The sequence below is a fragment of the Paramisgurnus dabryanus genome, chromosome 4, assembly GCF_030506205.2.
Source record: "Paramisgurnus dabryanus chromosome 4, PD_genome_1.1, whole genome shotgun sequence".
NCBI classification, from domain to species: domain Eukaryota; kingdom Metazoa; phylum Chordata; class Actinopteri; order Cypriniformes; family Cobitidae; genus Paramisgurnus; species Paramisgurnus dabryanus.
The window spans coordinates 5841838-5856400 of record NC_133340.1 but is presented as its reverse complement, the minus strand read 5'-3'; the positions used below and the strand labels follow the sequence as shown (position 1 = coordinate 5856400).

The 14563-nt window shown below is 40.0% G+C and overlaps 2 protein-coding genes across 2 annotated transcripts in view; one reads left to right on the top strand and one right to left on the bottom strand.

Annotated features, from left to right (window-relative positions):
* ctnna2 (catenin (cadherin-associated protein), alpha 2) overlaps positions 1-14563 on the bottom strand; it is a 565129-nt gene that overhangs the window by 172501 nt on the left and 378065 nt on the right. The window lies entirely within an intron of this gene.
* Positions 5165-9964, top strand: lrrtm1 (leucine rich repeat transmembrane neuronal 1). Its single transcript, XM_065295534.2, has one exon. The coding sequence runs from the start codon at positions 6279-6281 to the stop codon at positions 7851-7853; it is 1575 nt and encodes a 524-aa protein (XP_065151606.1). The 5' UTR covers positions 5165-6278; the 3' UTR covers positions 7854-9964.

Genomic DNA, 14563 nt, shown 5'->3' with positions numbered 1-14563 from the left:
CGTCTTGGAATCGACCAAATTTTTACTCGGTCTCGTCTCCGTCTCAGACAGAGAGGACTCAGGGCTCTATCTTACACTCTATCTATCTTGCGCGACGCAAGTGTCTTTCGCTAGTTTCCACCCTAATTTTCACGTTTAGCGCCGCGTTGTTTAAATAGCAAATGCATTTGCGCACCCTTTTGCGCCCATGGGCGTTCTGGTCTGAAAATGAGGTGTGTTCAGGCGCATTGTTGGCGCGTTGCTATTTTGAGGCAAATAAAATAGACTAAGCCATTGACCAACAAAAACCTGGTCTAAAGTCTAAAGTCAATGGCGCAATGTGTTTTATGTTATTTAAAGAGCGCATTAGTATGCGCCTATAAACGGGAGGACAACGCGGGTTTGCTTATCACAAAGTACATGAATGCGCAGCAGCACAAAAATGCTTTTAAATATGAAAGATTAAAGGATTGAATGTAAAAGATAATTATTGAATCTCTTGGACATAAATGAGGACTAATTATGAGACATTAGAAGGCGCAAAGAGTTGCTTCACCTGCAGCCTGGTAAGTAAATAAATGCTTTGCTTTAAACAAATGCATCTGTTTTTAAATGTTTTTTTAAATGCTACCTCACGGATTTATTATATGATGACTCTGTACCTGTGGATATGGTGAGATGAGAAACATATTTAAGTCATGCTTAAAAAAAAACTCTTTGCTAAAAAAACCGCTGTCCAAAGTGCTGAAACGCGCATAGAGCCGTTTGTAAATTCTTTATCTCCTGTTTGTTACAAATAAAGTATTTTTAGAGTACAAACCTTATCTTACATGCTTGTAAATTATTTTTTGATGATATTGGATAGCCATACATTTAAAGGAATTACAAGCCTGCTTTTTTACTTCCATGACTAAAAGAAAACGGGTTTTAAAGGTTTTAATAAAAAAATAACAATTTCAATACAAGTGAAAAACAACACAATTATTTAACATTAATCTTAAACTGGGGATCTTCTTCCTCCGCTTAGTTTTTCAGTTTACAAAGTCCGTCATCTAAATAGGGATTAGACATAGCGCCAGCGCAACTTGCCTTTAAAGGGGATGAGAGCTGAGACTCTCATTGGTTTACTGCACGTTACGCCCAAAATACTCCCATTACAATAGGACCAATCCTTTTCGACCATGCGCTCGGCGCACAAACCATTTTTCCCGTCGTTAAATTAGCAAAAGTGGATTCGGACACGCCCATTTACACGTTGCGCTGTGCGCTTTAGACAATGCGCTAAGATCGTTAAAATAGGGCCCTCAGAATTTTACTTCAAGACCACAACTGATTGTACATCACAAATTTATTTTTTATCATTCATTTTATGCAGTTTATTCAGGTTTGGCATATGATGTTGGCATTGTTTAAGCATTGTTTAGGTGTCTCCCATTGACAATTTTTCTAATTTTACTACTAAAAACACCTGCACTGTGTTAAGTGGATGGCAAGCCATAAAAAAAGGTTCAGAATAAATGGTTAAGTTGATATCAGCTCTTTAGCGTTTGCTCACTTTTATTTGCTTATAGACAAAGGTAAATTCCCACATATCTGCAATGCCTTTGATAAGTTTATCAACTTCTCTGATGGCATGCACACATGCATGCACGCACGCGCACACACAGACAAGAAGTGCCTAATCTTTTGCATATTCCACATTTTATCATAAGTGTTTTAATGCAGTGACTTGCACTGGTCTTGGTCTTGACTTGGTCTCGGCCTGTCTTGGTCTTGACTTGGTGTCGACCCTTTAAAGTCTTGGTCTTGTCTAGGTCTTGGCCTGTCTTGGTCAAGACTTGGTCTCGGTTTAGATGGTCTTGACTACAACACTAGTTAACAGTGCAAAGGTTGTGTAGGCTCTAATAAAAAAATGTGTATCACTTAGGTAATATATATATATATTTTTTTGCAGATTGTGGCATCATAGCGAATCTGAGGACATTAAGACATTTATATTACATTTACCTGACGCTTTTATCCAAAGCGACTTACAATTGCTATACATGTCAGAGGTCGCACGCCTCTGAAGCAACTAGGGGTTAAATTTTAGGGGTACAAAACAGTTAACTGTACCTTTAAGGGTACACAATACACTCTCAGAAATAAAGGTACATAAACTGTCATTTGGAAGGTACCCTTAGAAAAGGACCATTTAGGTACAGATATGTATAAATTTGATACAAATATGTATCTTTGAGGTACTAATATACTTTTATTTAGGAACAAAGTTGTAGTTTTTGAAAGGGTACAGTCCCAGTGATGGCTTCTGTACCTATATCTCTGAGAGTGTACATCCAGTAACTTTATTTCGATAGTCCACTTTAGACATTTTTCTAAGGATAGGTAACTACTTTTCATTAAAACACACTGTAAAAACATGCTGCAGTGCTGCGTGCAACTTTAATCAAATTGGTTATGCAAACCAATTGAACCTAAAAATTTAAGTTGAATAAATTTTAAAATTTAAGTTGAATAAAAATAACTTCTACCATTTTCCAAGGGAAGGTCTAGGATACAATATTCATAGTAAATACAATTTCATCACACCAAAGTACTTTGAGTCTAGATGCCTCAGCTGTGACCCAACTAAAGAAACTCTCACTGGAGATGAAGTTGCTTAGAGAGCCAAATCAATATGGCTCTAGCCATAGGGCAGGACAGACTAGCTGAGCACCAAATAAACATCCTTAAAACAAGATGCATTTACTTGAGAAAAGTAACATAAGCCACAAAGAAAAATCCAACAAGGTATATGCTTATTGTAAAAAATAATAGGGCAGGAACAACCTTACTGGTTTAAAAATATTTCATGCTACAATCTCTTAATAACCTACAATCCAAATCCATTAAAATGGACGAATGGGCTCAACAATCCTCACTTACTCCACAAAGACTTTCCCATTGCTTTGATGACTCACAGTGTCCAAAAGCCTGCTGAGAAAAGTGACTCTCGCATTCTCGCCTGAGACAAGCCCTGTGGTTAATATGAAGGTTTGGGTGGAAGAGTCAGTTTCTGAAGGAAACGGGTGACTTTTGTGCCCTGGCAGTCTATAATCTTAGAAGAAACAAAAAAGACCAGACATTTTAAAGTAAAGCTTCTCCTGGTCAGGAGTAGTAGATATGGCGTGCAGGTCTGCATGCAAATACTGTACCTGCGGCAAGACTCAGCCAGGTAGGGAAACCTTACTGACATGACTGCTAACCCGGAGCTGAGTGTTTCGTTGAACATATCTCTAAATGCCCTGCTCGGCCTTTCAAGAGTGGCCATTTTAAGTCGCCATAATCGACATAACCTATAACGTAGGGTAACGTATAACATAAAATATGTGGTCTGCTATGTGTTCAAAGGTGTTTTAATGTCAGTAAGCGATAGCTGGGAATCTCGCATCTTCTGTTCCTGGTGTCAAGTCATTTGCTGATGGTGTGCCCATTTATTACAGCTAAAGAGTGATGGGGAAAGTGGAAGAGCGACAGATCCGACTTAAGGATGGCCAAGGCATTTTCTTATGCCCGTGGAGCCCATTCATTTCTCTGTCAAATCTTTGCTGAGCATTTAGGGTGTGAAAGAAGTAATATATTTGTGGCTCCATATATTGAAACAGCTGAGAAATGCTGCTATTTTATGCTATCAACTAGTGAATTGACAGCACATTTGAATAGTGCTATGGAAAGATAATTTCAAAGGAAATAATGGGGTAAAGGTTGCACATACAAAAAATGGTTTGTTTTATCAGCTTCCATAATCTGTTGATTTTACTTCAACAGTAGGATGAGATTGGCCCAATACTACTGTAGACGTAGGAGGTTAAGGTAATCAAAGCTATACTGTACAACCGCAATTTATAGTCCTGTCCCAATTAGAGGACTAAAAAGGCTGTGCGTGTCATGTTTTCTGTTTGAGATTAATTGATATTTAACAGTGTGCCAAGCAAAAGGAAAAGAATGATCTTAAAATTATGGCAGCCATCAGAAGGAAGGCAAACCAACAGACGCATGCTAGCTTCATGTACGGGATCGTCACAGCTCATTGTCCTTGAAAATTAATCGGAATGAAATGACAAGCCCGGGGACTGCAATCCACGGAGCACTGCAACAAGGCTCCTGAGCGGAATATTTATGCAAGCCTGGCTAAGTGGCAACAGATGATATCTGTATTCCAACTGGATGGAGGGACTTGAAATGGCTATGACAAACAAGCCTGGGCAGACGGCATTATGACAGTAAATTTAGTATTTTGGCTTTATTTTATTTTTGGTCTTTCTAGAACTGGGCCAATGAAGGCTGGGTTGGGGCGTAAGGGGGAGGAGAGGGGAGTCGCCTCGCGTGGACTGTGTCCGAACATGTATCAGCTAACTGCAATGACATATGGCGCATGACGCTATTGCCATGTTCATTGCACGGAAGCTCATTTTTCATCAAGCCAACGGTCTGAAAAGGCAATGCTTACAGTCCAATGCCGTTCTGAACTCACTCTGATAGTCGATTTGAAATCTGGTAGAACACACATTTATCTAGCGCCATGTTCCCCAGACCGTGTCTTTGTTGGTCTGGGGTAGCACATGGTCAAAACTAGCCTTCAAAACACACTAAGCAACATGTGCAATGCTGTTTTTCAGTTATTTACAACAAAAAATCTATAAAATAGAATAGCACAAAAAAAATGTGTATATATATATATATATATATATATAAAATATAATAAAAATATAAAAATAATAAAATATATTAATAATGTATTATAAATAAATTAATGATAATGTACTAAAACACATAATAGCTGCAGTGAACTGACAACTTAAGTCATAAGAAGAATATTAAGCTGCAATAATAAGCAAACCATCTACTAATAAGAGTAGATGTTAGTAGATATATGGCATATTTCAATTAATTTAAGGGTGAGAGAGTAATGATTCAGTTGTGTGCCTCATTTAAAATCAAGTTTAAGCCCAGCCTTTCTTAAATATAAAATAGTCTCAACCACAGAGACGGAGAGAGAGAGAGAGAGAGAGAGAGAGAGAGAGAGAGAGAGAGAGAGAGAGAGAGAGAGAGCATTGAAAAGAAAAGAGGTGAGCAGAAGTGCAGGAGGTGGAGAGAGAGAGAGAGAGAGAGAGAGAGAGAGAGAGAGAGAGAGCGCCTGGGCTGAATTGTGAGTGGCTTACGACACTCAGTGAACAGAAGGTGTTTCTGCATGCACTGCCAGTGCACTAGTCTACTGCAAGGGATAAAGCATCTCTCTCCACCCAGAATACCGCGTCTGCCTTCAGCCTCAGCATCTTTAGCCTTCGTTGCCAAAAGGAAATGAGCTTGCTACAGAGAAGACCCAGATGAAGATTTGAGTCTTACTACAAACATTATCACCAGTGATTTTTGGATATCATTATTATACCAACAATTCAGAAAACAGAAAAAAAGGAGAGCTGAATGATGCAGATCTCACAGCTTTTGAATGTGCATAATTGTGAAGAAACTGCGAAAATGGCAACGAGCTTCACTTCACATACATTGCGTATTTCAGCAATTGCTATGGGTTATGGATGGTGATTTGCGTCGACAGATCGGGAGTCTTTGACGGGAAGGGAAAAAAGACAGAGAGAGAGGGAGAGAGTCAGTTTGGAGTGGATTATTCCCTCCTCCGTGCGCGTTTTTCCTTGCTCGTTTCTCCCACAGAGCCGCGGCGCAGCAGTCAATGCAGAGAACCGGAGGAGAATGGACAGTGCTCATGCATGCAGCCCGGGAAACTTGCACTTCCTACCAGCCTGCTGAATGCCACTTGGAGTCGTTCTCTTTTTGGCTCTTTCACACGAGGAGAACTAAGACATTGTAAGTCTGCCAGGATCTGGTGTCCGATGAAAAGGAGGGGGGGTTGAATTTGTACCACACTGGGGTCTTTTTAAGTTTCGCACATAATTAGTGTCGGCACAAAGGGATCAACTGAATAGAGGCTGTCAGCCTCTGGAAAGGGGGTGAGTAGGAATTCTTTCATGTGAGATTGTTTCACGGGGAGCACTTTTTTACATGGCCATCGCTCTTTTCCTTTTGCCGATCTAACATGAGCAAAGTGACTTGTAATTTATTTCTGTCGTTATTTTCAGTGTGGCAGGATTTTTTGATTCTCTGAGCATCAAATCGCCATCAATCTATATAAAAAGAATAATTGAAAAGACATTGCACTTGGGAAGATACAAATCGTAAAAGCCAAAATGACACAAATGTGAAAGATTCAATGGACTTTTTCTCTACGACACTGCAGGATATTCATGCTAATGGATTTCCTCCTAATTGGTCTGTACCTAAAGTGGCCGCTAAGGAAGCCCCCTGGGCTGATACTGTGCTCATTGAGCATTATTCTGAAAATAGTTCCTTTGGTGGGGGGGACCTGTCCGAGGCTGTGCCGATGCGACAACAAGCTGTTGTACTGTGAGGGGCTCAACCTTACTGATATCCCCCAAAACCTCAGCAGCACCATTGGTTTGTCCCTGCGTGAAAATAACATCTCTGAGCTGAGGGAGGGGGACTTTGTGGGCCTGTCGCAACTTACCTGGCTCTATTTGGATCATAACAATATTGAGATTGTAGAGGAGAGCGCCTTTGAGAGGCTGCGAAGGGTTAAAGAGTTGGATCTGAGCAACAACAGGATAGAGACCCTTCCCAACGGGACCTTCCGACCTCTGCCCAACCTACGAATATTGGATTTATCATATAACAGACTTCAATCCTTGGAGCCAGACCTTTTCCATGGCCTTAGGAAGCTTACCAATTTACAATTGCGCTATAATGCCCTTAAATACATCCCAGTGCGGATTTTCCAGGATTGCAGAAGCATGCAGTTCCTTGATCTGGGATACAACCAGCTGCAGAGCCTGGCACGCAATTCGTTTGCCGGGCTCTTTAAGCTCACTGAGCTGCACTTGGAGCACAATGAGTTGGTGAAAGTCAATCTGGCCCACTTCCCCCGCCTCATCTCACTGAGGACCCTCTACATGCGGAACAATAGGGCCACTATTGTGGTCAACACTCTTGACTGGACCTGGGACCACCTGGAGAAGATTGACTTCTCCAACAATGAGATTGAGTACATTGAACCGCATGTGTTTGAAAGTGTGCCCAACCTTAAGACTCTTATGTTGGACTCCAATAAACTCACCTACATAGATCAGCGAATTCTGGACTCTTGGACACCCCTAAGCAGCATCACCTTGTCGGGAAATGACTGGGAATGCAGCAGGAACGTCTGTGCCTTGGCTTCCTGGCTTAGCAATTTCCAGGGACAACGTGACAATGGCCTGCTGTGTGCCAGCCCAGACATTGCACAGGGTGAGGACATTCTGGATGCCGTCTATGCTTTCCAGTTATGCGAGGACAATGTCGACGGAACCACGCAGAGTTTTACCGCCACCAGAAACCGGGTCAAAGGTTTCATATTCAATGGCCCAACAAGAAATCCGTATGACCTGCAGGACGTGGAGGGTGGCGAGGTGGTGACAAGCTCCTTAACAGTGACTGTGTCCACTGATGACCTGGAGAGCACCATGCAGATACACAAGGTGGTGACAGGCACCATGGCCCTAATTTTCTCCTTTCTGATAATAGTCCTCATGCTCTACGTGTCCTGGAAATGCTTTCCAGCAGGGGTGAGGCAGTTGAGGCAGTGTTTTACTAGCCAGCGTCGCAAGCAGAAACAGAAGCAGACCATGCAGCAGATGGCAACCACGTCTGCGTCCGAGTACTACGTTGACTACAAACCCAACCATATTGAGGGGGCACTTGTCATCATCAATGAGTACGGCTCTTGCACGTGCCAGCAACAGGCATCACGGGAATGCGAGGTGTGATACTTGCCCATGTTCTTTTTCGATGGTTTCAATGTATCGATGGATACTTTGCACCTCATTTCGCTGCTCTCAGGAGGATGCTACATTTCTGGAGTGCAAATGGACAGAAAACAAGGATTGGGCGCATACTGCAACATCTTCAAACCTTGTGGGATAATCTGACTGTGTACTTGATGCAAAAGATGTGGAATAATTACGCTGACCTGTTCTGGCTTTTCATGTGAAGAGTGGATATTTGAGCTTTAATGTGTCTTTCTACTGCAGGATATTGTAGAACTCTCTAAACCTTCAGATGAAAAACAAGGACCTTTTTTTTTGCTGTGGCACAGACACACAAACAAACGAAGAGAAAAACAACAAAACAAACAATGAAACCTTAAAAAAAATATATGATTCTATGTAAAATATGTTAAAAAGCAGAAATGCAAGAGTGGGGATATAAATGCAAGATGTTATCCTATTTCTTTTGTAAACTATGGAGAAAAAAGAGGAAAATACAAATGTTTAAATAAATGAATTGCAATTCACAATGCTCATTTCTGCAGGTGAGTTTGACAATAGTTTTTTTATTTTTATTTTTTGTGCTCTGTGGTAATGATGGGAAATATGGTTAGTGAGAGCTCTGCAGTATCGCAGGATGTAAATAAGCAGGGCTGTGAAAAGCGCTTCACTTCATTTGAAATGTTAAACCTCAGTCTAAGATCTTCTCGTATCTCTCGGAGATATAATCACTGTGCAAAGCTTGATTGCTGTGGCTGTTGCAGTTTTCTTGTCCATATCCTGAATAGATTATGCATACCAGCTAAAACAAACTACGCTGATGCGGTTTGATCAGATGGCATGTATCACACATTTGTCTGCTGTTCAAATAAACAAGACAAGGAGAATCTAAGACCGTAATTCCTTCCCTGCTTTAATAGATTTCAAGTTAAACGCTTCAGTCGAGGGATACAATTTGGTTTGAGAAGAAGCCTTAACCATCTAAATCAAATTTGCCATCGTGAAAGATTCATGAGAAAAGATCAGTCAAAAGATCACCCCCGATTCTAGATGTATATTTAATCGTGGACTTCGGCTTAAATGCAATGTTGTTTTTTTAAGATCTCCAATTGTTACTGTGTGAGTGATCGTCGTGATTGTTAGATTGTGTGCGTCCTGCATCACAGGCTATAGCGCAGATGAAATAACAGGGCCGTTGAGAGAAGGTACAGACTGCTCCCTAGTGTTCACACCAGCAGCAGAGAAAGACAAGAGACTGCAGCAACCAGCCCTTGGATTTCTCTTTGTGTGTCTCTCTGTGTATACGCCTGTTGCTTGCCTATATGCAGTCTCTAAGCTCAGCTCAGGTTAAGAATTACTGCCACAGCCAAAAGCAGGCTGGTCGTTGCGGTAAATGAGGAAGAGGTTACTTTGCATCGACTGCGGTGTTGTCTAGTTATTATAATTGACATGAGGAAAATTGGCACTGTGAAGCCGGTGGTCGCATTTGAACGTGTGCGTTAGAGTGCATGTCCGTGTACACATTACCATTCGACTATTTAAGTGTGTGTATGTTCTTACGTCGTGTCCGGTGCAACAGTTTGTTTTGACCAAGTGCATGTGTGAAGTTTATTTGTCATGTATGACTGGGATTTGTCTTTAAAGGTCCAATGTAAGGCTGAGCTAATATTTTTACACCCAGATCAACGTTTTATGATGGATTTCAATGCCCTGCCCCTTTGAATCCTTTAATACTTGATATGAAACTGTTCTATTTTCAGCACTGTATACGATGCGCATATGAAGCTAAGCCAAGCTAAACCAATAAATTGTATTCATAATGTTGTAAATGATACGCAATGTGACGCGCTTTACCCATTCCTGATTTCTTTCTTTTTGTTTGTTTACTCTTGTTTTCTGTCAGGTAAAGATTATCATTAATACATGATTCATAATGTATTCAATCTGGTCTGGCACTCTTGGACTGCAATTTTGTTTTCTACTTTGTTTTTCTCGCACTGAATAGTAATGTTCATGCCATATTTTGCAGCGAGACCCGAAGTATGTACACTCCAATGTGTGGTTGGGTTTTTAATGAATCCTCTTGAGAGTATTAAAAAACACGAAATGATCTCTGAGTGACAGATTCATAGCATCGGCACGACGATACAATGATTGCAGACTGCATTGTTCCTTTCTCGGCCGAGAAGAAAACGGCAATTGTTGCTATTCACGTTCTGCCTCGCAAAACAGGTGGTTGGATTGAGAGAAAACAAAAACATGTCTTTCAATAACAATAGCTGTTAACCACACCAGCAGCGGGGGAAACCGAAACAAGGGAAACAATTGAGACGTAGAGCAATTGGTTTGATTTGAACGTTTTTCCTTTTTGGAAAAGAAGTCCTCATCCTATCAAAGCATTACTGTGCCCTATCTTTAGCCTTTCTAGCTGACTTTGGATACATTTTTGCACATTTGCCATTTTATCCAGAGACCGCTGGCAGTTGTACTGAATTTCCTTTTCTGTTAATTATTATTATTATTTTCTAATTATCTTCAAAAGGAGCAAATTAGTCTTGAAGTGGGGAATGATCTTATGCGATCTGAATTTGTTATTTTCCTCTCATGCTGTTTATGAACCCTTGAACTTCAGACTCCGAGCAGAATTGGAGCTCTGACAATTAGCTCTAATAGTTAATAACCTTATTGATGAAACTTGAGACAGATCCACACAGATAGCTTAGCCATTTACAGATTTCTTGCCTCTGTTGGTTTTAATACAATAATAAGAGACAGAATTATTCAGTGTCCATGGAGAAATCGAGGGGGTGGGTGGGTATTTGTTTATTTATAAGAAAATCCGAATTGATATTTTGGATAATTAGTGTGGGGAGGATTGACCATGTGCCCATTACCATCTGAGAGAGGGGAGGGTGGGATTAACAGGGTGTGGAAAAACAACAGCGGTATGGACATAAATTCATGCAGTGAGCTCTCGGCTCTGTGGGAATGCAGTTGTATCAAGTGGTAGGGGGTAAGGTATTAGCTTTTGACCTTGTTTGCTTGTGTGTATGTGCGCGTGTTTGAAAAATGTAAATGGAAGAGACTGAAAATGAAGATTAAGTGGGTGCTAGGGGGTTCGAGTGTTGGAACTAAAGAGGGTCAATGCACAATCTAAGATCAACATGAATCAGAGATGCCGCAGAAAAACATTAGTAAACACAATCTCTATAAAACCACATACTGTAGACACACTTATATCTGTAATCCAAAGGAATAAAACAAATCCTATGGAAAAGAACAATAGGAACAAATAATGTATTGTCCTTGCCGCCAACTTTCCTCAGATGTGCCCCTCCAATCAAAAGTAAGAGATTACAATATGAGCCAAATCAATTCTTATTATATTCATCCAAGAACAAATTATTAAAGCTGTTTTGTGTCCACAGTTATTTCTTTATAAATTATATGCCAAACTCACAAGAAATGAGATGTTACTGTAAATTCCTAGAAGGTTGGCAATATGGGAAAACAAGATTAAGTATCACAGTATTGGCGTACACAGAAATAGATATTTCATCAGAGCAACTTGTGCTATAGAGCACAAGATGCATAACAAATTAATTAACCTTACTTGCTGTCTCTCAATGTTGATTCAAGGCCCCTGTGTGCCATTCCGTGCCTCTGGTTTTCTCATATAATCAAACGCCCACATATAAACAGATACCCGGCCGAAACCCAGCGGACTGACCATTGCTCTTCTATAAAGGATTAAGAATCTACAACTCGAATTGACTGCCGCTTCCTCACGCGGCTCATAAACGAATTCCAGTCGATATTGGCCTGTTTATTTCCCACATAAAGCCGCACCGTGGGGAATGCTCTGTTTTTGGAAATGTGGGTAAAAAGTGCCGCACCCCTTTATCATCTTTTTTCTCATTGTTATAATTACCAACATCAGCATTATTGTTCTTCAATGTGCATCTGCATCACTGGCAACACATTAGCAATCGCCGCAAGAGGCTTGGTGCCATTTTAAGAACATATAATGCATACTGTATAGCTTAAAACTCATTTGCATGGTTCAGCTTTCAAAGCTCATTTTAAGAGATAAGCGCACCCACGTCTTGATTTGAAAAAGAAAGTAAGTGGGAATGCTACATGCATCAGTATTATTTATGATACAATGCAAGACGGTTATAAAAAAAAAGAGGCTATTGCGATGGTAATGTAAGCCATATCGCATAAACCTGAAACAGCCTGGGCATTACTTTAACGGATGGCACCACGCTAAAGCCGATCATCATAAGGCTGAACGGTAATGCTCTGATGTTAGCTGAAGGCTAATGTTCTGCAACATCTGGTCGCACATTTGTGAAACTGCAATAAAAGTACAGGAACAATGCCGATTGTTCTTTTCCGCAAGCTGGCTGGATATCTCGCGGCTCGTGCCCACTGCACAGCTCGCTGTTCTCAGTTTATGCAGAAATGTGAAAATGATCTGAAATGTGAGAAAACAGCCACACTTATTTGCTGACCCCGGCGGTGACTCTTTCCAGAAACTCATGAGTGTTCGTGTTCTCTCTTAACACACTGTGTTCAAGTTAACACTTGCTGTACTTTTTACTTTCTTTATTAAGATACAAACAGAAATTCTGGCAAAAGTCAGTATTAAGTGAGACCTCTCTTGGCACCCAGCACATCTTGAACTCTTTTGGGGAGACTGAAGTCATTAGATTATAATTAAAAAAATTAGGATTTCTTTATATTTAGGTTTAAGAGAGCCTGCAGGTTCCTGCAATTGCTCAAGTTTAAGGGGAGCTCACACTAAACACTTGACACTTTAATTCGTCTTTTTTATCTCGCAACAAATTTTCTGGTTGTATTCTAATAAAGACACTACGAAATAATTATCTAAGGGACTAAAGAACAGGCAGCAGGTTGTTATTGCAGAAATAAGACCTAATAGTGTGATCACACTTAAGGGGCTTATTTCGTGATAACAACCAAGTGCTAATACATTATCCTGCTTATTAAATGGCTGTTTACCTCATAAGTAAGGTAAGGGGCATTAAATATTGATTTGAAATATTTTATTTGCTCATTTTTTATGAATGCAGACCTTTCGCGAGGAAAACCCTTTTACTTTTAGTTTTAACATAAGACATAAGACATTTAATTCCCTGTCACGCCACAGAGTGCCACTTACATAGTTTAACATTAAATAACATCATATTTGTCCCAAATCATTAATGATTAACATTGGCTGCTAACATATATTTTGCATTTTGAAGTAGATGCTATCTGACGAAGATTGAGCTATATTTAATTTGCACTTCCGGTGTACGATACCTCCAAGTTGTCCTAGACACGGCACTGAGCCACGCATCCAGTTTGCGACCCCCTTAAGACGTTTTGCACAGGACTGCATAGTAATGAGCATTAAATTAAAGTTGTTGAGATGCATAACCTAACAATTACTTAAAGGTGCCATAGAATGTCAAACTGTATTTACCGAGGCATAGATAAATATTAAGAGTACTGTACATGTTAATTTCATATTGTGACCCACAAACACTGCTGGTTCCTCCGTCTTATGTTATCTCATGCATGAAAAAGGCCGCTGGAAAACAGGCCAATCTCAATATAACACCAACTGTGACATTGAAGCGTAACTAAACCCTTAACCAACTTTTTTTAGTTAATGATCTGTAAAAATGGGGCTTTATTAGTGCTGTCCATTGATTTTAGTACGTTTTTTGACATTTGGATATAAAGTGTTTCAATGCTACAATATATGGTGTAAAAACGCCTGAGTGCTGCCCTCTTCAGGTTGAACGGTGGCTACTGCAGTTGAATTTTCCTATTGGATGGTGGGTCCAAAAAATGACTCGTGATGTAAGCAGGTTCAAGATCACCACGCCCTTGTTACGACCTCAACCCACACTCAGTTCGTCCCCTCTATCTCCTTGGGATCTGCCCACTTTTCTTGCATTTTTCAAATATTGCCAGTGGGTGGAGTCAGGCTCTGACCAGCGGTTTAGTTACACTTTAAAGTCATGCTGTACACCCCCAACATTAAATTACACATTAAATGAATTACAATGTTGTAACAAAGCTAAAAATAAAGTTGTGACTGCTGAGTTAGCGCTATATGCTAGTTAATGCTAAGTTCTACTATTGACGTTACAGTTACGTTTTGCAGGTCCATACTGAAAAAAACACAAATTACCACTCAGAAATGTCCATTTCCAATATCAGAATAATTGATTATTCTTCAAATCTGTATCTTTGTCTGATAAATTCTCAAACATAAGTTCTATTTGCACACACACAGAGCTACTAAAATGAACTGATATGAGAAACAGCCAATCAGAGCAGAGCTCAACATTATTATTCATGACCCTCTCAAATAAGGTAGTAATAGACCATTTCATTATGGGGACAAATCCTAGGGTTGTAAATAGACATCTCTGGATAATTTTTGCACTTAATAAAGTCACACATATTTCATGAAGGTGTTAGAGAACAATTGCATTCTTTGGCACCTTTAAATAAAGTTACTACTGGTACGGTGTGCAAAAAAGCTATTTCCAAGCCCAATTATAAAAAAGCTATGTGTTTGATCGCATCTTTGAAAGAACATTCAAGTGTATGCTACTATTTACTAAAAACATTATTTGCTACTCTTACATTGGCAGGTTATTTATCGCTGGAGATCTTCTTCTTGA